General features: G+C 40.4%; 1 protein-coding gene and 1 long non-coding RNA gene across 2 annotated transcripts; one reads left to right on the top strand and one right to left on the bottom strand.

The window, feature by feature from the left end:
* Positions 1-1,226: 1,226 nt before the first annotated feature.
* Positions 1,227-9,389, bottom strand: LOC116420731. The gene is made up of 3 exons (XR_004231142.1): positions 8,248-9,389; positions 5,333-5,480; positions 1,227-1,325 (listed from the first exon to the last, which is right to left on the bottom strand). It is a non-coding gene; the product is annotated as an uncharacterized LOC116420731 (long non-coding RNA).
* Positions 9,390-9,648: 259 nt separating this feature from the next.
* Positions 9,649-13,920, top strand: EXOSC4 (exosome component 4). Its single transcript, XM_003760524.4, has 3 exons — positions 9,649-9,868; positions 11,505-11,711; positions 13,010-13,920. Exons 1-3 carry the CDS (start codon positions 9,698-9,700, stop codon positions 13,367-13,369), a joined length of 738 nt encoding a protein of 245 aa, XP_003760572.1. The 5' UTR covers positions 9,649-9,697; the 3' UTR covers positions 13,370-13,920.
* Positions 13,921-19,572: the final 5,652 nt, after the last annotated feature.

Raw genomic sequence — 19,572 nt, 5'->3', positions numbered from 1 at the left:
ACAGAGATCTTAAAAATCATGTTCCCCCAAAAGCAAATTGTTCATTCAGTGTGACTCTGCCTTGCTTAGTTAGATTTTTTGAACCCCTGTGCTGTTGTTTGTCCTTAGTTCTCAAAGAGCATGGGGAGGGAATGCCATGATATACAGTGAATTGGATTTAAGTGAAGGGGACTGGGCAAAGTCACTGCCTCACTTTCCCCTCCACAGCATCTGGATCCAGTGGCCAGATACAGATCAGGACGACTGGAGATGGTTCTGAATACAATGAGAAACCTTGGCCTTTTTAAGCTAAGGTCTTCAGCAGGTCTCAGCTTCACTAAGGGTGCACTCATTCAGTGACTGAGGCTAGGTAGCAATAGAGGCAAAGAATCCCCTCTTTCACTTAGTCAAAAAAACAAACAAACCCAAAATCTAAATAAATGAATCTGAGAGAGGAAGAACTTCAAGATTTCTGGTCAAAGCAGAAATGATTGCTATTTATATTCAATATGAGTCAATCGAACCCAGTGTCCAAATGGGACATGGCCTGGGACCAATTGGTGATCAATCAATAAGAATCAGAGTGGTCTTTGTTTAAGGCATGGTCCTTTTTTTATTTTATTTTTTTTAATTTAATAGCCTTTTATTTACAGGTTATATGCATGGGTAACTTTACAGCATTAACAATTGCCAAACCTCTTGTTCCAATTTTTCACCTTTTACCCCCCAACCCCCTCCCCCAGATGGCAGGATGACCAGTAGATGTTAAATATATTAAAATATAAATTAGATACACAATAAGTATACATGACTAAACCAGTTATTTTGCGCATAAAAAGAATCAGACTCTGAAATATTATACAATTAGCTTGTGAAGGAAATAAAAAATGCAGGTGGGCATAAATATAGGGATTGGGAGTTCAATGTAATGGTTTTTAGTCATCTCCCAGAGTTCTTTCTCTGGGCGAGCTGGTTCAGTTCAATTATTGCTCAATTGAAATGATTTGGTTGATCTCGTTGCTGAGGATGGCCTGATCCATCAGAACTGGTCATCATCTAGTATTGTTGTTGAAGTATATAATGATCTCCTGGTCCTGCTCATTTCACTCAGCATCAGTTCGTGTAAGTCTCTCCAGGCCTTTCTGAAATCATCCTGTTGGTCATTTCTTACAGAACAATAATATTCCATAATATTCATATACCATAGTTTATTCAGCCATTCTCCAACTGATGGGCATCCATTCAGTTTCCAGTTTCTAGCCACTACAAAGAGGGCTGAAAGGCATGGTCCTTAAGAAAAAAATCTAGTCAGGAAACTCCAAGCTACCTTGGAAGGGTTCAGAGGTCTAAAAGAACAACAACACAAAAAATTTCATATAATAAAATAGCAAAATCTCTGTTATCTGTGATAGGTGTTTTGTCATGGTTGTTCTACCTCACAAACTGAATATTGCACTATTTTCATAATATTTTTTAACAGTTATGCTCTCCTAAATCTACTGCTCACCTAAATCTAATTACTCTTCCAGGTACCTTTATTACCACTTCAGTTGAGGGAATGGGATGCGGGGCAGTGGAAAATGGAGGTGGACTAAATCTCTAAAGGCCATTCTGGTACTAATCCTTTGATTTTTTTCCAACAATCCTCCAAAAGGTTTACTAAATGTTGGAGGCCCATTTCTGGGTGTCTTAATAACTTGTGGATAATATTGTGGGAGTGAGGCTGTCCATCTCACACAATCATAGGATTTATAGTAGGAAAATGACCTAGCTATGATCTAGTCCAATAGTTATGATAAGGTTCAAGAAGTCAAGAACCATCTATAATACGGTCGTCAAGAGTCATCTATAATAAATTCAAGGACTCAAACTCATCTTTCATTCAAGGAGCCAAAAGTTTTATTATGAGGCCATAAAGTGGCTAAAGTTTCAATGAACTTGCAATTACCAACGGTAAAGATACCATAAGGTGGGTAAAGATCCTAATGAATCTTTGATTAACAAGGGGAAAAGGAGAACCCTAAATAGTTGACATATAGTTTGCCCTCCTGATTATATACAGTAACTGTGAGGGTCAAAATAATCCTGTAAGTGCCAGTTAAGGACCACGCCTAAGTTTGAAGGAGCAGGTCAGTTCACTGCAAGCCCCCACATCTGTGAATCATAACACACTTGAAGGAATTGCAAATCAGCCTTTACTGACAGGTTCTTGTGAATTTGGAATGAAATAAATTGGAGGCAAGTGTAGAGAGCCAGAAGCACACTTGAAACAAGGTGTTAAGTCAGTGGAATTGATAAGACAATGGTTATCTAGTTTATCATGGTGATTAACAGTTCTCTAATTCAATACATGTACTTAGTATTTAATATAGTTCTACAAGATTGACACCTATTTGTGATAATCGCATATTTTAAAATCAGTCGGAGTCAGGAATTCAGGTTAAGGGAAAATCTTCAATCTATATTCTCAGTAGAAGTGAAGAAGGATCGGAGGTGAAGGGGGATCAGAGGTGAAGGGGAGATCATGATTGCAATGTGTACAGCTGAATCAAGAAGCCAGCCAGACCAGAAGCCAGCCAGCCTTCTCTCCACCCCTCTGCCTCCACCCACCAAAATCGTCATTTCCTATACAACACATCAGGACTTGCACAAAGAATGGGTGGGGGCCATTCTTTCTCCAAGCATATATATTAATAGAGTATGGTCCAATTACTATTTAGCCTCATGTGCTTGAGACCTCAGTACATCAACTCGAGCTTCAGCTCATTACAACCTATTCTATAAGATTCACACCTAGGATGATGTAATTATAATAGAGTATATAAAAGCCAACAAGGGCTGGATGAGAGACATTCATTCCATCTCCCACCTTTATGGTGACTGGCTTCTCCTCCTTCATTCCTCCACTGAGACCAAGGCCCATCTGAAGGGCCTCTGAATAGCTAGCTGGGCCCCAGGCAAGGAGACAGACTGTGAAGGAGACAATAAAGAATTTGGACTTTGTCCCTATCTATTCTCATGGTGATTACTCTGCTGAAAGGAAGTCTGGTCCCAAGACTTCCAAAAAACCAACCAGAACATTACAAGCAAGAGGGAAAAGGAGAGAGGTCAGAATTAGATCCCCAGCAGCCACTAGCAGGTGGCTCCTGTAACAAATGGCACCTGAGCAGAGAACTTAAGAAATACACAAAATAAAGAAGCAGCAGTGCTCGAGAGCTATTTGTGAATAGGATCCTCCCAGGAAAGTTCCTTCAGTAACCCATGGGGAAGGAAAGGGAGAAGAGACCCAGTAAGACTTTTTTAGTCGGGACTATTAAATGGGCCAACACATCAAAGGGCCAAGCCAGAAGACTGATGAGAGACTTATGAAAAATGCCTGTTCTGACTATAGTCCTACTCTTCATTTAAAAGTTTGCTTCCATGACATCTCATAAGATTCAACACCTGTTATAGCATCTCACCCTGCAACTATCCAGAGGATTAGGATGGAAAAGACTTTGATAGTGCTTTTTGCATTTCTCACCATGTGGACTCAGATAACAGCTGCTTCATAATATTGGACAAACTTACTGATCATGCTGTGGGGGGGAAAATTAATAGTTTTCCCATAAAACAAAAAACAGGGAATTGCAAATCAGCCTTTACTGCTGCAGATGTTGCTTGTGAATCTGGAATAAAATAAATTGGAGGCAAGAGGGAAGAGGAGAGAGATCAGAGAATGCAACTACCTCCCACTCTCCTTGTATCATCATCATCCTTTCACATGAAGAGATCTATTCTGCTGGTCAGAATTAGATCTCCAGCAGCAGGTGGCTCCCGTAACAAGTGCCCATCTCTGTGGCCCACCTAGACAATGGGTTGACCTTTTGCTAGGGTCCTGTAATTGTAGAGATTAAGATATTCCTGTTAGTGCCCTTCCCTATGGCCCACCTAGACACTGGGCTAGCCTTTTGCTAGATCCATTTTACAAACTGACTTGCAGTTACTCAGAATCACGGGAAGAATATTGATATTAAAAAGTTGGGCTTGGTGAAAACAAGCAGCTTGAAAATACTGCATAACTTCACAAATGAGGCCCAGCCTCCACAAAGTCTTAGTCTCATGCCATTGCAATGTTAATGAAGGCAGTTCCTCCCCTTCAAATCTGCTCCAACTTCCCTTTCACCTCACTGTCTGAGTACCTCATCTAAGATTTATATCTTTTGGCAAGCCAAGGCACAACACTGGTTGCAGCCAATTGTGGTAATCTCTGAGAAATTGCTTCAGTGTTAACTCATGTAGGATCCAGTCTGGTGCCTGAACTCAGAATCTCCAGCTGCATGGGGCTGCTGCTAAGGATTGACACATCCATCCTAGGATCACTATTCAGTGACCTGTCCTCATGAAAGTCAGTCTCCAGCTTGAGGTCCAGTCTTGAGGTAGACAGCACATGTTCTCACTGCCACGTACAAACGACACCATAGCTGCTGGGGATGGGGTTGGGGTGGAGAAACCCCTCCTGACCTACTCCTGGGAAGTCTGAAGAAGACAAACATGACAGCTTTCCTCAAGTATCTGAAGGGCTGTCATGCAGGACTAGATTAACTTTGCTTGGCCCCAGAGCACAGAACTAAGAGGAATGGGCAGAAATTTCAGTTTGAGATAAGGAGAAACTTCCTAACAATGTGCCATGTGCAGATAGATAGTGAGTTCCCTCTCATTGGAGGTCCTCAAGACAAAGAGAACAATCCAGTTGTCAGGAATGCTGTGGAGGGGATTCAATACAGCAAAAATGAAGTCAGTCTCCTTTTAAAGTCTATTGTTGGGCCAACAAGGGGATTTTGTCATCATTTCAAAGTGCAATTCCACAGGGACCAATAAGAGGTTGTTGACTCATTCCAAAGTCCTTTATCACACAACCAGAGAAACATGTGACACAAGAAGGTGTCCAAGTGCATGTTCCTCATTAGCTAGGAAAATGTCCTCACTAGAGCAGATGGGAAGAGAGCTCTGCTGATTGTCCCATCTCCCTATATCATGTTATAGGTGCTCATACTGGAAAAGCTTCCAGGAAAGCCTCAGTTGCAGATTTTTCAGCCTAGTTAAGTGCAGAGATGGCTACTCTGAGCAGTTGGTGATGAACTCTTTGACCACAGCAACTCATAAAATAAAGTCAGCAATAAAACTAGAACCCTTTCTGTTTCTGCAGCTAACAGTGGCAGAGTGGTGGAAAGGGAGCATAAGATGCTAAGAATAGATGAACAAGCTACACAAGATAGATGGTAAGATGGTACCTGAGATGCATAAAGGATGAAGGACCATTTCCTTTGTGGAAAATGATTTCTTATGCATTTAAATTGGAGTAGCATCTTACCTGTTGGTGTATCTCCTTTCCTGGGTCAGCAGGTTTCTACCTAGGACTTCCTTGCTTTACTGGAATGCTACTGGATCTTAGATTCTTTTTTTTTCCTTTGTGGCTTCTGGGTCAACAGCACTTTATAATGATATGAAGTGACAAGCTACTACAGTAAGGAACAAAATGGAAGAAAATATTTTGATGTGAGTATCCCTATAAGACCAGATATCATCAGAGACAAACTATCTCTATACCCCACTTTAAAGAGCAGACATAACTAAAACCTGATCCAAACAAAAATTCCAGTCAATTGGAAATGAAAATCTAATTCTGATAGCAATATCTCAAAGAAATTCAGCTGTCATTATTGGACGGCATTTTAACCTCATTGGTTTTAGTAACCAAGCAAGTTAAATTCCCTAGGTGGAAAGACATTTTTAGTGTAACTCTGGAGTACCTAATTATAAGTTATTATTCAATTGGACAGCTATGGAATAATTGTGAAAACCTTACAAAGAATTTTATCCATGATGAATTCCAGATCAAAAATCCCCCAGGTCAAGTTTGGGAGATGTGGATGGGGTTAGATCTTTTATCTAGATTGCCCAAGGCTGGGGGTGATTTCACAGTAAATGACATGATCCAAATCACAGTCTTCCTGTCCTTTATTAGAATAGCTCCACCTCTCATTATAATATTATTTTCTCTCATTATTTATTAACCAGAATCATTTGCCATCCTCAGGAATGCCCACTCTTCCAAGGGCATGTAAGTGTGGAGTGGATTCCAGGAGGGGTCTTTGGCACTTGAGAATGTCACTTTTATTAATTATATGCTAGTGATATGGGAAAATCTATATACATGGAAGTTCATCTGCCTATTTCCAGGTATAAACAATTCCCAAACTATCCTGTTTGTATACAGTAATTGTGAGGATGAAGTCTTTATCAACCTCCCTTTTCATCTCCCAACCTCTGGGCATCTTTAAACAATCTTTGAGATATTGATTAGCATCTCTTACACATATTCCATATGGTCTCTTGTCCTCTCCCTCTGAGCTACCAAAGAATTTGGTCCTGAGACCTGGTCCTGAGAAATCCCCAAGGCTGTATTCCCTCTATAAAAGATCTGCTCATAATGAAAATCTTTGCTAAGTCTTTTCCAGGACTAAGCCCACTACGTGGTTACCTTCTCTCCCACCTCATACTGCTTTCCCTCTTATAGAGTCTTTCTCCTTATTCTAGCTAACTCTGGTTGGACCGCTAAACTCCTCTATGCATCTAATCTGCCAGTCAATAGAATACCTAGGTCTCATGGGATATTCCCACTGATGTGGTTAGTGGCAGTACAGAATTGAGGTGTGAGAATTCCCTTCTGGTCGGCACAGATTCAATGTGAAAGAATTCACGAACCTAAAACAGTGGCAAAAAGGAAGTTTGTTGGCACTGAGAAGTCAGACTTCTTAGTGACAAGGTCCTGGCAGAGAAATAAAGGTCTTAGCAGAGAAATCCTGAGAGAAATAACAAGAGATTATTATCACTGAGAAGAAAATGTCTTCACAGCAGGCAGAAGTCCTGGAAGGCAACTATGCCAAAAAGAGGTTCCTTGACAACACATAGTCCTGCTTTGGGCCACTGCAAATTAGGAGTTTATTGCCTTTTTTATAAGAGATCTATTGAATGAAATTCCTTCAATATTGTCACTGCCCCGAGGCTTAGATTTTCAATTGACCAAGACCACTTAAGTTTTAGCTAAGTAGGAGTGGTCCTGGACTAATTTTCAACTTTATAAAGGGTACAGTTACTCAAAAGAGGGTGTAGCTAGTCTCAGACAGACAGAATGAAGCCACTTTATCTTGATTTCCTAAGGCAGGCCTCTCCCAGAAGAGAGTTTCTCAAGTTCACCCCATGGCTTTCCCCCCCAAAATCAGAGAGTACAGTTTCAGGGTTTCCCCCATATCTACTTCATGAGTATTTCCTTTCTCCTGCTTAATTGTGAGATTTCCTGAGGAACTTGTCTTTTCCTTGCTAACTATATGCTCTTTGTTAGAAATGAACATTTGGTTTCTACAGTTATGAGAATTCTCATAACTGAGAATTAAACTGGAGAAATGAAACTTAAATTAGAAAATTTAAACCCACAAGGACATCAAGGAATAATCAAAGATGGAGGCTATCTTCCCCCAAAAGAATGTAAGCTCCTTCGGGGCAGGGACTGGCTTTTATATTTAGGGGTGGTAGCCTGAGATTTGAAAAGAATCTTTTGCTCTTTGCCCTCCATTACCTTCCCCTTTCTAGAATGTAAGCTCCTTTGAGGGACGGACTGGCTATGTAATGAGTGGCAGAGATTCATGTCTTATAACTTCTATAATAGCCAGTTAATGGGAAATCAGGGGAGGGACTTATGCTTCAGGCCAGGAAATAAAATGTTGCCTTTGGAGTTTCACCTCCATACCCTTTCTTGCAAGAATGTAAAATAAATCTTACCATTATTCAATGAGTCCATGAAGTTCTTGGTTAAGATATTTTGTTTCTTATACTCTCCCAACTTTATTTCATATTTACTATTTTGGTGCCTATTTTAACTCTTATGTTATCTGTAACCTTTTTCTCTAAATAAACCTATCTCTTGTGAAAGAAAATGACCATTGTGAATTTTAATTTGAACTAGGAATTGTTATCTTGACCTCACCACTAGCATATTTAATAAAATGATTAATTACCCAGAAACTGTTACAAATCCATACTTTTTCTTTGATTATATCCCTTGTGTAGAATGATCTTCTTTATCTCCACCTCCTGGCTTCCTTTCAAGAATTAATTTAAATTCCACCTTTGGCAACTGGGCTTTCTTCTTATCCCCCTCACCCTTTTCTCCCCATTTACCGCTTTCCCTCTGACATTTTCTTGATTTACCATGTATGTATGTCTTACCTATTTGCATGTTGCCTTACCCATTGCAGTGGGAGCTCCTTGAGGTCAGGAATTGCGACCTCAGCATTTAAAACACAGAAGACTTAATACATTTTTGTTGCAGTCTCTCTCTAATCATATCTTATCTAAACTCCACCTGCCTCAAAACGCAATAGTCAGTGAATAAATGTTCTTTTCGTTTTCCTACCTCTTCCTACTATTATACTTTGTAGTCAGAAGCAAGCCATTCGCTGAATCTGGGCCTCAATTAGCCCTTCGCTAATAAATTGGATTGTATAACTTCTGAGGTCCAGCATGCAATCTTCCACAAAGTTATACCACTTAGATTTAGGATTTTACACCTTCCTCTCCAATGATTTGTCCCAGTCCTCATTCAGAGACATTCAGAGATATAGATCAGGATATTGCTGGGAATTTCCCGAAATTCCCCTTGTGTTTTTGCCTAGGTTTCTCTTGAGGTCTCCTCCAGCTCTGAGTCCAGAATTTGGCTAGGCACTCAAGGAGCACTCCTCTCCTAGCTTTTCTGGTTTCGATTTCACCTTATGGTTCATAATTTACAATATAGACTATATAATAATAATAACATGAAGACTACCTTTAATTTATACAGTATATATAATTATTTATAATAATTGATAATTTGGGGGATGGTGCCCCATCATAATGAATTTCTTAGAGGGAGGGGCCACACTGTTTTTCTTTACATCCCAAACAATTTGCAGGGTCTGTACTTGTTTGTTGACTGACTGATAGAGGAAGGTTGTCGGATTGATACTTTATAAAATCCACTAGTATTTCAGTAGATGGGCCTTCGGGGCTGATCCAAAGGTTTCCCCTACGATATTCCCGCAGGGCAGGCACTGGCGGTATTATCGTTCATTTCTCAGAGGGTCAATTATTATTATTATTATTATTATTATTAATTATTATTATTATCAATTATTATCCTGGATCAGAGAGATGAAGGTTCTAGTCCGAAGTCACACGGCTGTAAGAGTCGATATGAAAACAAGCAGGATACTATGCCTTCCAGCTAGTTGTCAACTAAGAGTCAGGACCGTGCGCCTGAGAGTTCTACACTCAAACTCGGCGCACCGCTGAAGACCATTTCCGGAGCCCCAGGAACCGGAAGTTAGAAATTGCAAAAGCGCAAGGGCCGCTAGGAAATGTAGTTTGAGTTGGAAGGGACGTTGCAGTTGGGAGTTAAGAGAACGGCTGGGTGGCTTCCAACAAATCCATTTGCCCTTCTTGGCTTCTGTATCCTCTTTTGTAAAAACTAAAGGTTTGGACTATATGGTTTCTGATGTTCTTCCTTGATCTACATCCGTGACCCTGTCGCTGTCAAAGACCTGAAGACGGAAGTGAGGCTGCCGGAAAGCGGAAGTAAAAGCAGGAAGTGGTAGGGACCGCCGGGAAGTGTAGTCGAGCTAGGTTAGACGGGACTACAAGCATGGCAGGATTGGAGCTGCTGTCGGATCAGGGCTACCGCGTGGACGGGCGGAGGGCCGGAGAACTGCGCAAGATCCAAGCGCGGATGGGCGTCTTCGCGCAAGCCGATGGTTCGGCCTACATCGAACAAGGCAATACCAAGGCGCTAGCCGTGGTCTACGGACCCCACGAGGTGTGAGGCAACTTCGGGATGCTTTTCGTGAGGGTGAAAAGGAGAGGAGTAACCTCGCAGGGCCTTGGACCAATTGTAGCTTTCGCCTTGGGAAGAGGGCGTGACTTTAGTGTCCCGGACCAATCGTAGCCTTCCTTGTAAAAAAGACATCGGCTGTATTGGAAAGGGGGCGTGATCTCAGATGTCCCAGTCCCATGCAAGCCTTCCCGGGAATGGACGCAAGGATGCGCGGAGGGTGGAGGCGGGGGGGGGGGTAGCTGCGGTTCTTTGGGGGAGAAATCTGCACTGCGAGTTGGTACGAGGCAGCTGCTACTGCTCCCCTGTCTGAGTAGTATCTGGGCTCTGGAACTGTATTAATCTTACCCTCACTAATCCACTCGGAGAGCATGAGAAAGGCTGCGGGCATTTATGAATCGATTATCGATTATCGATTATCGATTATTGTGTTCCTGGCTCTGCGATCGTAAAAAACTAAAACACACTCACCCCTTCTCTCTTTCCCGCTCCCTCTCTCCCTCACTTTCTGTTTGTCTCTGTCTCTCTGATTCCCATGGAAAACAACTATAAGAATTTCTAATGCTTAGTTTTCAAAAAAAAAAAAAAAAAAAACCAAAAAACAACAACAACCAAAAAAAAAAAAAAAAAAAAAAAAAACAAGTGGAATTAATTCCTTGAAGGAATTCAGCTTCAGACACTTACCAGCTGTGTGACTCTGGGATACTTCACCTTAATTTCCTCATCTCTAAATTGGGAGTAGTACTATCTACTTCCCAGGATTGCTGGGAGGATCAAATGAAATAGTTGTAAAAAGTACTCGGTGCAGTCCCTGACACATAGTAGGCACTTTGTATGTGCAGTTGTGCAGTCCCGTCTGACTCTTCATGATCCCATTTGGGACTTTCTCGGCACAGGTACTGGAGTGGTTTGCTCCTCCTGCTTGTTTTACAGCTGAGGAAACAGAGGCAAACAGGGTTAAATGACTTGCTCAGGGTTACACAGCTAAGAGGTATTTGAGGCTGGATTTTATGTAAACAGGGGCTGAGGGTCCACGGGAAAAGGAGGAAGAGAGGCCCTTCCATGGAAGAGTCCATTGTAGAAGGATGGAACAAGGAAGTCTATGTTCTTCCTCATTTCCATGGGATGAGGATGGTGGAATTAATAAAGGAGAGTTCTCTGGGGGTAATAAGCCCTAGATCTATGAGGTGAGAGGTCCTTATGAACTGAAGTGATTGAATATTAATGAAAGGGAGAAGTCATTGATGGGATAAGGGAGTCTTGAATTTTGAAGTAAAGACTTTAGGATGATCCCAGTATATCCTAAGTTACAATATGTAAGAATAAAGGATATTAGAACTAGAAGGGGCCTTAGAGGACGTCTGCTTTCCCCTCCTCAGTTAGGAAATGAAGAATTCTTCCCAAAGAGTTAAGAAATTTTCTGATAGACATATAAGTAGGATTTCCATTAAAATTGGGGTCTCTTATTCCTTGGGAACTTTCTACTGTAATTTGCTGGCTTTGTCAGTCATTTGCCGAGGAAGCCACTCTCCAGGGCTGGGTGAAAGGGAGGTTGGGATGTGACCCCCCCACAGCTCCTACCTAACACATTTGCTATGTCTCCACTCCCTGATTTTCCTAGATGCGGGGTTCTCGATCAAGAGCATTGCCAGACAGAGCACTGGTGAACTGCCAGTATAGCATGGCCACATTCAGCACTGGGGAACGGAAGCGGCGGCCCCATGGGGACCGCAAGGCCTGTGAAATGGGACTCCAGCTGAGGCAGACCTTTGAGGCTGCCATCCTGACCCAATTATACCCTCGCTCCCAGATTGACATCTATGTCCAGGTAACGGTACCGATTTTTATTAGAACAGTTTGGAAATAGTAGACCTTTGGGTTAGAAAAGTAAAAGGTAAAGTGATATAAATAAGGCAGGTGTTTAGAAAGGTCTGTCTCCTTGAGAGAAGCCTGAGTCAGAAGTTACTGTTTCTGACCCTGTAAACCTTGGACAAGTCCCATCTTCTTTTTTAAGCCTCATTTTACTTATCTGTCAAATAAGGATAATAATGCTCTTCAGCCCCCCCACACAGAGCTCCTGTGAGGTTAAAACAGAGTAATTCCTGGGAAAGTAGTTGGCTCAATAGAGCATCAAAACCAGGAAACATCTTAACTCCCTCATGTGACAAGAGGAGAGGGAATCCAGAGGGGCAGCAACTGTAGTTAGTGGTAGAGCTGGACTTGACCCCAGGTCTCCTAATCCTTTACCAGACGTGGTCCCTGCCTCCATGAAACTTGGGGGGCTCTTTCTCCTCCGCAGCCAGGGGGGCTCTAGCTACCGGGAAGAGTGCACAGTGTAGACACTCCTCTCATCCACCTCCAAACCCTCTGCACTGTGCATTCACCATTGAACCCAGACAAGCATCTCAGGAGTAGGTACTGTGTCAGGGGAGGAGACATCGCCCTTGCTGTGGCGAAGCTCCCTGGATGCAGTGTGGAGGTATTCTCACAAATGATGAGATGGGATGTGACTAGTAAGTGTCAGAGTGCTTTGGGGCCTCAGATAGTGGCACTTGCCTCCCGTTTAGGATGAGGAGGGGATAAGGGAAAAACTTCCTGGAGGAAGTGACACCAGAATTGAACCTAGAGTGACAGGCAGGATTTCTAAATAGAGATGGTGAGAACAGATAGGAGCCAGTTTGGGGAAAGGGGTGGGGGTGGGAAAGATGGAAAGGAAGATTCAGGTTCAATAAATCATTGAATCAACAATCATTTATTAAGAGATTATGTGCTAGATACTACAGGCTAGAAAATAAAGATAAAAATGAAACAGGCCCTGCCTTTAAGGAGCTTACAATCTATTGGGGAAAACATCTCTACACATAAGTACAAACAAAAGAAATATAAGGTATTTTAGAGGGAAGACATTGGTGGTGGGGGAGGGGGGGGAGAATTGGAAAAGGATTTAAGATATGTCCAGGGAACATGGGTAGAGGATGATTCCCATAGACAAGGGGATAGACTCCCTTTGATGCCTTGGATCAGGTATCCTGGATTCACTTTTTTCCCTCTACATAATGAAGTGGTTAGATCATAAGACCTCTTAGATCCCTTCAACTTCTAAATCCTTTTGTCATGTGATTTTAGGTGCTACAGGCAGATGGTGGTAATTATGCAGCCTGTGTGAATGCAGCTACTTTAGCCGTGTTGGATGCAGGGATCCCAATGAGAGATTTTGTGTGTGCCTGTTCGGCCGGTTTCGTGGATGGCACAGCCCTGGCCGACCTGAGCCACGTGGAAGAGGCAGCGGGTGGACCCCAGCTGGCTTTGGCTCTGTTGCCCGCCTCTGGCCAGCTTGCTCTGCTAGAGATGGATGCACGGCTGCATGAGGACCACTTGCAGCAGGTACTAGAAGCAGCTTCCCAAGCTGCCCGTGATGTTCACGCCTTATTGGACCGAGTGGTCAGGCAGCATGTCCGGGAGGCTGCCCTGCTTCTTGGAGACTGACCCCACCCTGCAATAAAGTCTTTTGGTCTTTCCTTATGAGGCTGGTGCTTCCATAGCCTTCCCTCTGCTTTTCTCCACAGGGGCAGCAGTCCTTCCTCCCTTTAGGAACAGTCGTTTGGGACTTGACAGAATAGATGGACTCCACACATGGGAAGTCCCACTGGTGTGGCAGTGCCTTTTAGAGCAGTGTTTCAGATATATTCAAGGTCTTTCTAATTTAATAAGTATAGGTAAATGTCTAGGGATCATTGAAGCTTAAGAACGTTTACCCGTTAGCCTACTATTTGACTTGGTGCTGTATTTAATTTGATCACATACATTGTTAACTCCAGGAATATAATTGAATAATTTCTTACTAATTAATAAAATAGACATCTTATTAATTAGCTTTTGCCCCTACCCAGTTCATTGAATATTAATTATCTAATGAACTGGAAAAACCTCCTTTCCCAATAGCAATTACTTGTTTTTCTATATAGTGAATAACAGATCTCACACAAGTCTTTAACTAAAACAACAGCTAATAAAGACATATGCAGTTATTTATAGTATTTTTGGCTCTAAGAAAATTCATAGCCAGGATCACCTCACATCCTCTGTATAAAAGTAAATAACTCATTCAAATCCAGAAGTACAGTACAACATTCAGCTCACTCTAGAGACTGGTTAAAATCTCTTACGGATTTTCTTCCTTTTTCTCTTCAAAATGGGAGCTAGATTCATTCAATCTTTTAGGAATAATAAGCTATATTCATCCATTTTCTTTGCCTCTAGTCAGTAACCTTCGTAGAATACACTGTTTGCTAGCTTCTTACAGATTCTTTACAGAATTATCTGTTTCTTTAGAATATCAAGTTTAAAATATTCTAACAAGAAAACAGATTCTCCTCAAATTCTGCCTCTGTGACCTTTCCATAGATTCTCTATAGATCAAAGGTAAGATACATTCCCTGATTCTATTAGAAAAACCTCATAGAAAGATGTTTTTCAACAGACCTACTACCATCTGCTAGCACACATTGGTTTTTCTCAATATTCCTTTGGCCTTTAAAGATACAATAACACTATAAACTCTGAAGGAAAATCAGGTGACAATGGGTATTAAATATTAATTGATGTATTTTCTATATGCTAGGTAGAGGGCATATAAAGATGAAAATCAGTGTAATCCCTGCCTTTAGAGAGTTTTATGGTCTAATGAGGGAATAACATATACACAAATAAGTATGATACAAGTGATAGGAAAAGTACCAGGGAAAAATATATACAAGATCCTCTGAGAAACCTGAGATTTTCAGCCAAGAGGGCTTCTTGAATGGTGGCAAACCATCCAACTCCCACTTACCTACCTAGCAAAAACCTGAAATTCACACAAGACTGAATAATGATCAAGACATTCAAAGAGTAACTAGAGTAAGTGATTTTCCACCCAAGAACTGCATAAACAAACAATAAGAACAACAAAAAGACAGCCAGAAGCCTGCTGGGAATAGAAAAACTCCTTCTCACATGTGTACACAAGTCCCATCCCAGAAGAGCTCTTCACTCTCCCATAGATCACAAAGAGACATGTATAATCTATAAGGCTCTCTGTCCAATGGTAGGAAGAACAAAATTCCCTTTCCTCTCTCTTTCTCCCCCAAGAAAAGCACAAGGAGTGATAGTGACCACAATACTGCTTAGAGTAGGACAGCACAAGTATTGAAAGGTCCCTGAGGCCTCTAGCACTCTTGGCTTGAGATGTCACACAGGACACTGAAGAACCTTTACTTTAAAACAAAGCTCCAAAAAGGGCTTAGCTATAGAAAGTAGAGTTCAGTGGAGAAACCCAGGGGATCTAAGATGCACCAAACAGCACAAGGTAAATCATACTACCTCAAAGCATGAGGCAGAACCCAGTCCTGGCACAAAACTTCAGTTCAAGAACCAAAGCTGGAGAGATGAGTAAATTAAAACAATGCAAAATGTTACTGTAGATCTAGGGATCCCAAAAAAGGAACAAGTAACTTCATAACAAGGGCAAGCATTGTCTAAATGAAAATGAACTTTCCAAAAGGACTATATTAATACATAAAAGAAATGAAAGATTAAAAATTCTGAAAAAAAGAATTAGAATGAGTAGCTTAGAAAAGTGGTGAACTTTAACTGATGGACTCTCTGAAAACTAGACTAGAAAGCAATGATTCCATATAATAGCAATGAATACTGGAAAAAAAAATAGAAAAAAAATTAAGATCTATTAAAAACAACTGACCTCATGTATACTTATTGTGTATCTAATTTATATTTTAATATATTTAACATCTACTGGTCATCCTGCCATCTGGGGGAGGGGGAGGGGGAAAGAGGGGAAAAATTGGAACAAGAGGTTTGGCAATTGTGAATGCTGTAAAGTTACCCATACATATAACCTGTAAATTAAAGGCTATTAAATTAAAAAAATAAATAAATAAAAATAAAAACAATTGACCTGGGGAAGAGTCAAGATGAGATAATTGAAGAATTGTTGGACTCCATGAAAATCAATTTTTTAAAAAAGAAATCCCTAGCATATTTCAAGAATTCACAAATGAAAAATGTCCAAATCAGAGGGTAAAATGAAGATAGACTCCACTGATCACTTAATAAAAGGAATCCCAAAAGAAGTTCCAGGAATGTCACAACCAAAATCTGGAACTTTTACATCAAAGAAAAAATACAGCAAGCATCCAAACAGTTCAAATAACAAGGAACCATAATATCACCCATGATATGGCAACTCTTCACTAAAAATGAAAAGAAATCTTGGAATATGATTTTCCAAAAAGCAAAAGATATAAACGTACAACCAAGGATAACTTATCCTGCAAAGCAGCACACAGATGGAGGGATGGAGGGATGGGAAAGGAATTGGAAAATGGACCACTAATGAAATAGAAAACTTTCAAGAATCTTTGATGAAAACACTAGAGCTGAGAAGGAACTTTGAAATATAAATACAAAACCTAGGGAGGTAAATTTATGTGAGCACTTGGAAAGGGTTGTATAATGATATGCTAACATTCTAATAGAGAAGAAACAGAAAATCCCTCAGGACCTTTATGTCTTTAAAGGATTTTGAGGGAATTGAATTAAAAAAAAAAAATCCATCCAGGAGGGTGGATTGGTTTTGGTCTATACGTTTAAAAGAAGGGAGTGGGGAAGAAAGAATAAAAAGAAATATACGAGGGGAGAAAGGAAGAATAAGGGAGTAGAATTTCTTATTTCTTCTAATTGGAGTGAATGAGAAGAATATACAAAGAAAAAAAGGTAGGGAGAAGCAAGTATCAAATAAAACTCATTTATCTGAAGCAGACAAAGCAGGATTGAGTACATGTATTTCTATAAATATGATTTTTAGTGTAGAAATACATCAAGTTCAATAGAGAAATACATCAAATTCTCATAAAGAGAAAGGGTTAAAAGGAGGAATAAAATGATGGAGGGTATGGCTATAAGCCAAACAAACCTCCTATACCTTAAAAGGGTTGGGGGGTGGGGGTGGAAAGGGGAGAAAGCAGGGTAGTAGAGACTAAAAGAAAATAAAAGAAAAATAACTATTTTTTTTATGTTGACCATTATTTTTGTTATTTCAACTTCAACAAACAATTATTAAACATATACTATATGTCTTGGCATTGAAGCTATAGAAAAGAAAACCATCTCTACCATCAAATAGCTTACATTCTTTTAAAAAAATTAAATTTTATTTTAATAGTATATTATTTTTCTAATTACTTGTAAAGATGATTTTCAATTTTCATTTTTATAAAATTTTGAATTCCATTTTTTTCCTTCTTACCTCCCCCCCTTCCTACACTAGCAAGCAATGTGATGTAGGTATACATTCATTTTTAACGTATTTCCATATGAGTCATGTTGGCAAAGAAAAATCAGAAGAAAAGGGAAAAAACATGAGAAAAAAAAAAAAACCAAGGGGAAAAAAAAGGTGAAAATAGTGTGTTTTGAACTGCATTCAATCTTGACATATCCCTACTGACCAAAATTGAGTGACAAACTTTCTAGGCAAAGTCTATTTATCAAGGTTGCAACTCCAGCCAAGTTCACCATGGAATTCTAGATTAATTAAACCTTTTGATTAAAGCAGCTTTTAGTTATACCTTCTATACCACCAACTCGGTAACACCATGTACTATCCCCAGGACACATCACAGAGAAAGGCAGTATGTAATAACAATTCTACAGAAACTCATCCATCACCTCCATCCCTCAAAGGAAAGAAGAAAAAAGATTCCAAGAGAAAAAAAGCCTGAGGAGAAAGAAATGAAGGAAATGACACCCTAGGATGTGCCTTGGAGAAAGGGAGAGACTCCATGTGCCCCTGTGTACTCTATGTGAAGCTCCATAGTGGGCTCTGAAAGAAAGGCAAAAGTGAAGAATGAAATCCAGTGGGGGAGAAGGAAGTGTATATAAGTAACTAACTGATCTGTGGGAGAAGGGGCTAAGTACGAGAGGTCTAAGCAAAGTGTTCTGGGAGGGCTTATTGTGTGCAAAGTTCTAGAGGCAGATGGCACCTGATATTGAAAGACCAAAGGGGTTCTGATGGAGCTGGAAGTGAGGGGGGGAGTCCATTCTAGTCATGGTTGACAGGAGTAAATGCATTAAAATGAATTGCAAGTACAAGACTGAATTGTCAATTGACTAAAATGAAGTGATTAGAGTGAGATAAGTAGGAAACCTGTGTTGGACACAAATTTTGAAGGAATTTGGATGCCAGGCTAAGAAGTATATACTTTATTTTATGGGGGGAGTAGGAAGCTAAAGAAGGGTTTTGAATAGAAGAAAAACATGAATAAAACAATGAATAACGTGTTAGTTAAAACAACATGTTGCTGAACACTGGGCATATAAAGAGGAAATAGTCTTTGTCCTCTATTAGTTTACAATTCTACTTGGAGTGGAGGAGAGGAGTAAGGTTACAAAATGAATACAGATATTTGGTGATTTAAGGGGGGGGTAGGGTGAAGAATGAATTTGAAGATAGGCAACATATAAGGATCTGTGGGGTGGTAGTAGTGAATTAATGAATTCTAGGTTTAGGCTGTACAAATATGTGGCAGTGGAATATTCTATATTATAAATTGTTTGTTTTTTAAATAACAGCTTTTTATTTTCAAAATATATACGTAGTTTTCAACTTTCATCCTTGCAAAACCTTGTGCTCCAAATGTTTCTCCCCCCATTTTCCCCATCCCCTTCCCTAGATAAAAAGTAATCCAATACATATTAAACATGTGCAATTCTTCTATAATACATAATTCCAAATTTATCATGCTGCACAAGAGAAATCAGATCAAAAAGGGGAAAACATGAGAAGAAAACAAAATGCAAGCAAACAAAACCAAAAAGGTGAAAATACTATGTTGTGATCCACACTCGGTGGCCACAGTTCTCTTTTTGGGTGTAGATGGGTCTCTCCATCATAAGATCGTTGGACCTGGCATCAGTCATCTCATTGTTGAAGAGAGGCACATCCATCAGAATTGATCATCATATAGTCTTATTGTTGCCATGTACAATAATCTCCTGTTTCTGCTCACTTCACTTAGCATCAGTTCATGTAAGGATATATTTATCCTGCTGGTTGTTTCTTACAGAACAGTAATATTCCATTACATTCATATGTCATAACGTATCCAGCCATTACCCAACCATCCTGAGTAGATGGGCATCCACTCAGTTTCAAGTTTCTTGCCACTACAAAGAGGGCTGCCACAAATATTTTTGCACATGTAGTTCCCTTTCCCTCCTTTATGATTTCTTTGGGATATAAGCCCAGTAAAAGAGTATGCACAGTTTGATAACCCTTTAGGTATAGTTCCAAATTGCTCTCCAGAATTGTTGGATCCTTTCACAGTTTCACCAACAATGTATCAGTATTCCACTTTTCCCACATCCCTGTGATGACCGCCTATTTTAAAATCAGCCAGAGTCAGGAATTCAGGTTAAGGGAAAATCTTCAATCTTTATTCTCAGTAGAGGTGAAGAAGGATCGGAGGTGAAGGGGGATCAGAGGTGAAGGGGAGATCACAATTGCAATGTGTGCAGCTGAGTCAAGAAGCCAGCCAGACCAGAAGCCAGCCAGCCTTCTCTCCACCCTCTGCCTCCACCCACCAAAATCATCATTTCCTATACAGCACATCAGGACTTGCACAGAGAGTGGG

This window comes from Sarcophilus harrisii, chromosome 1 (genome assembly GCF_902635505.1).
Source record: "Sarcophilus harrisii chromosome 1, mSarHar1.11, whole genome shotgun sequence".
NCBI lineage: Eukaryota > Metazoa > Chordata > Mammalia > Dasyuromorphia > Dasyuridae > Sarcophilus > Sarcophilus harrisii.
Note: the sequence above shows the minus strand (reverse complement) of the source record. Positions and strands in the feature narration are given on the sequence as shown.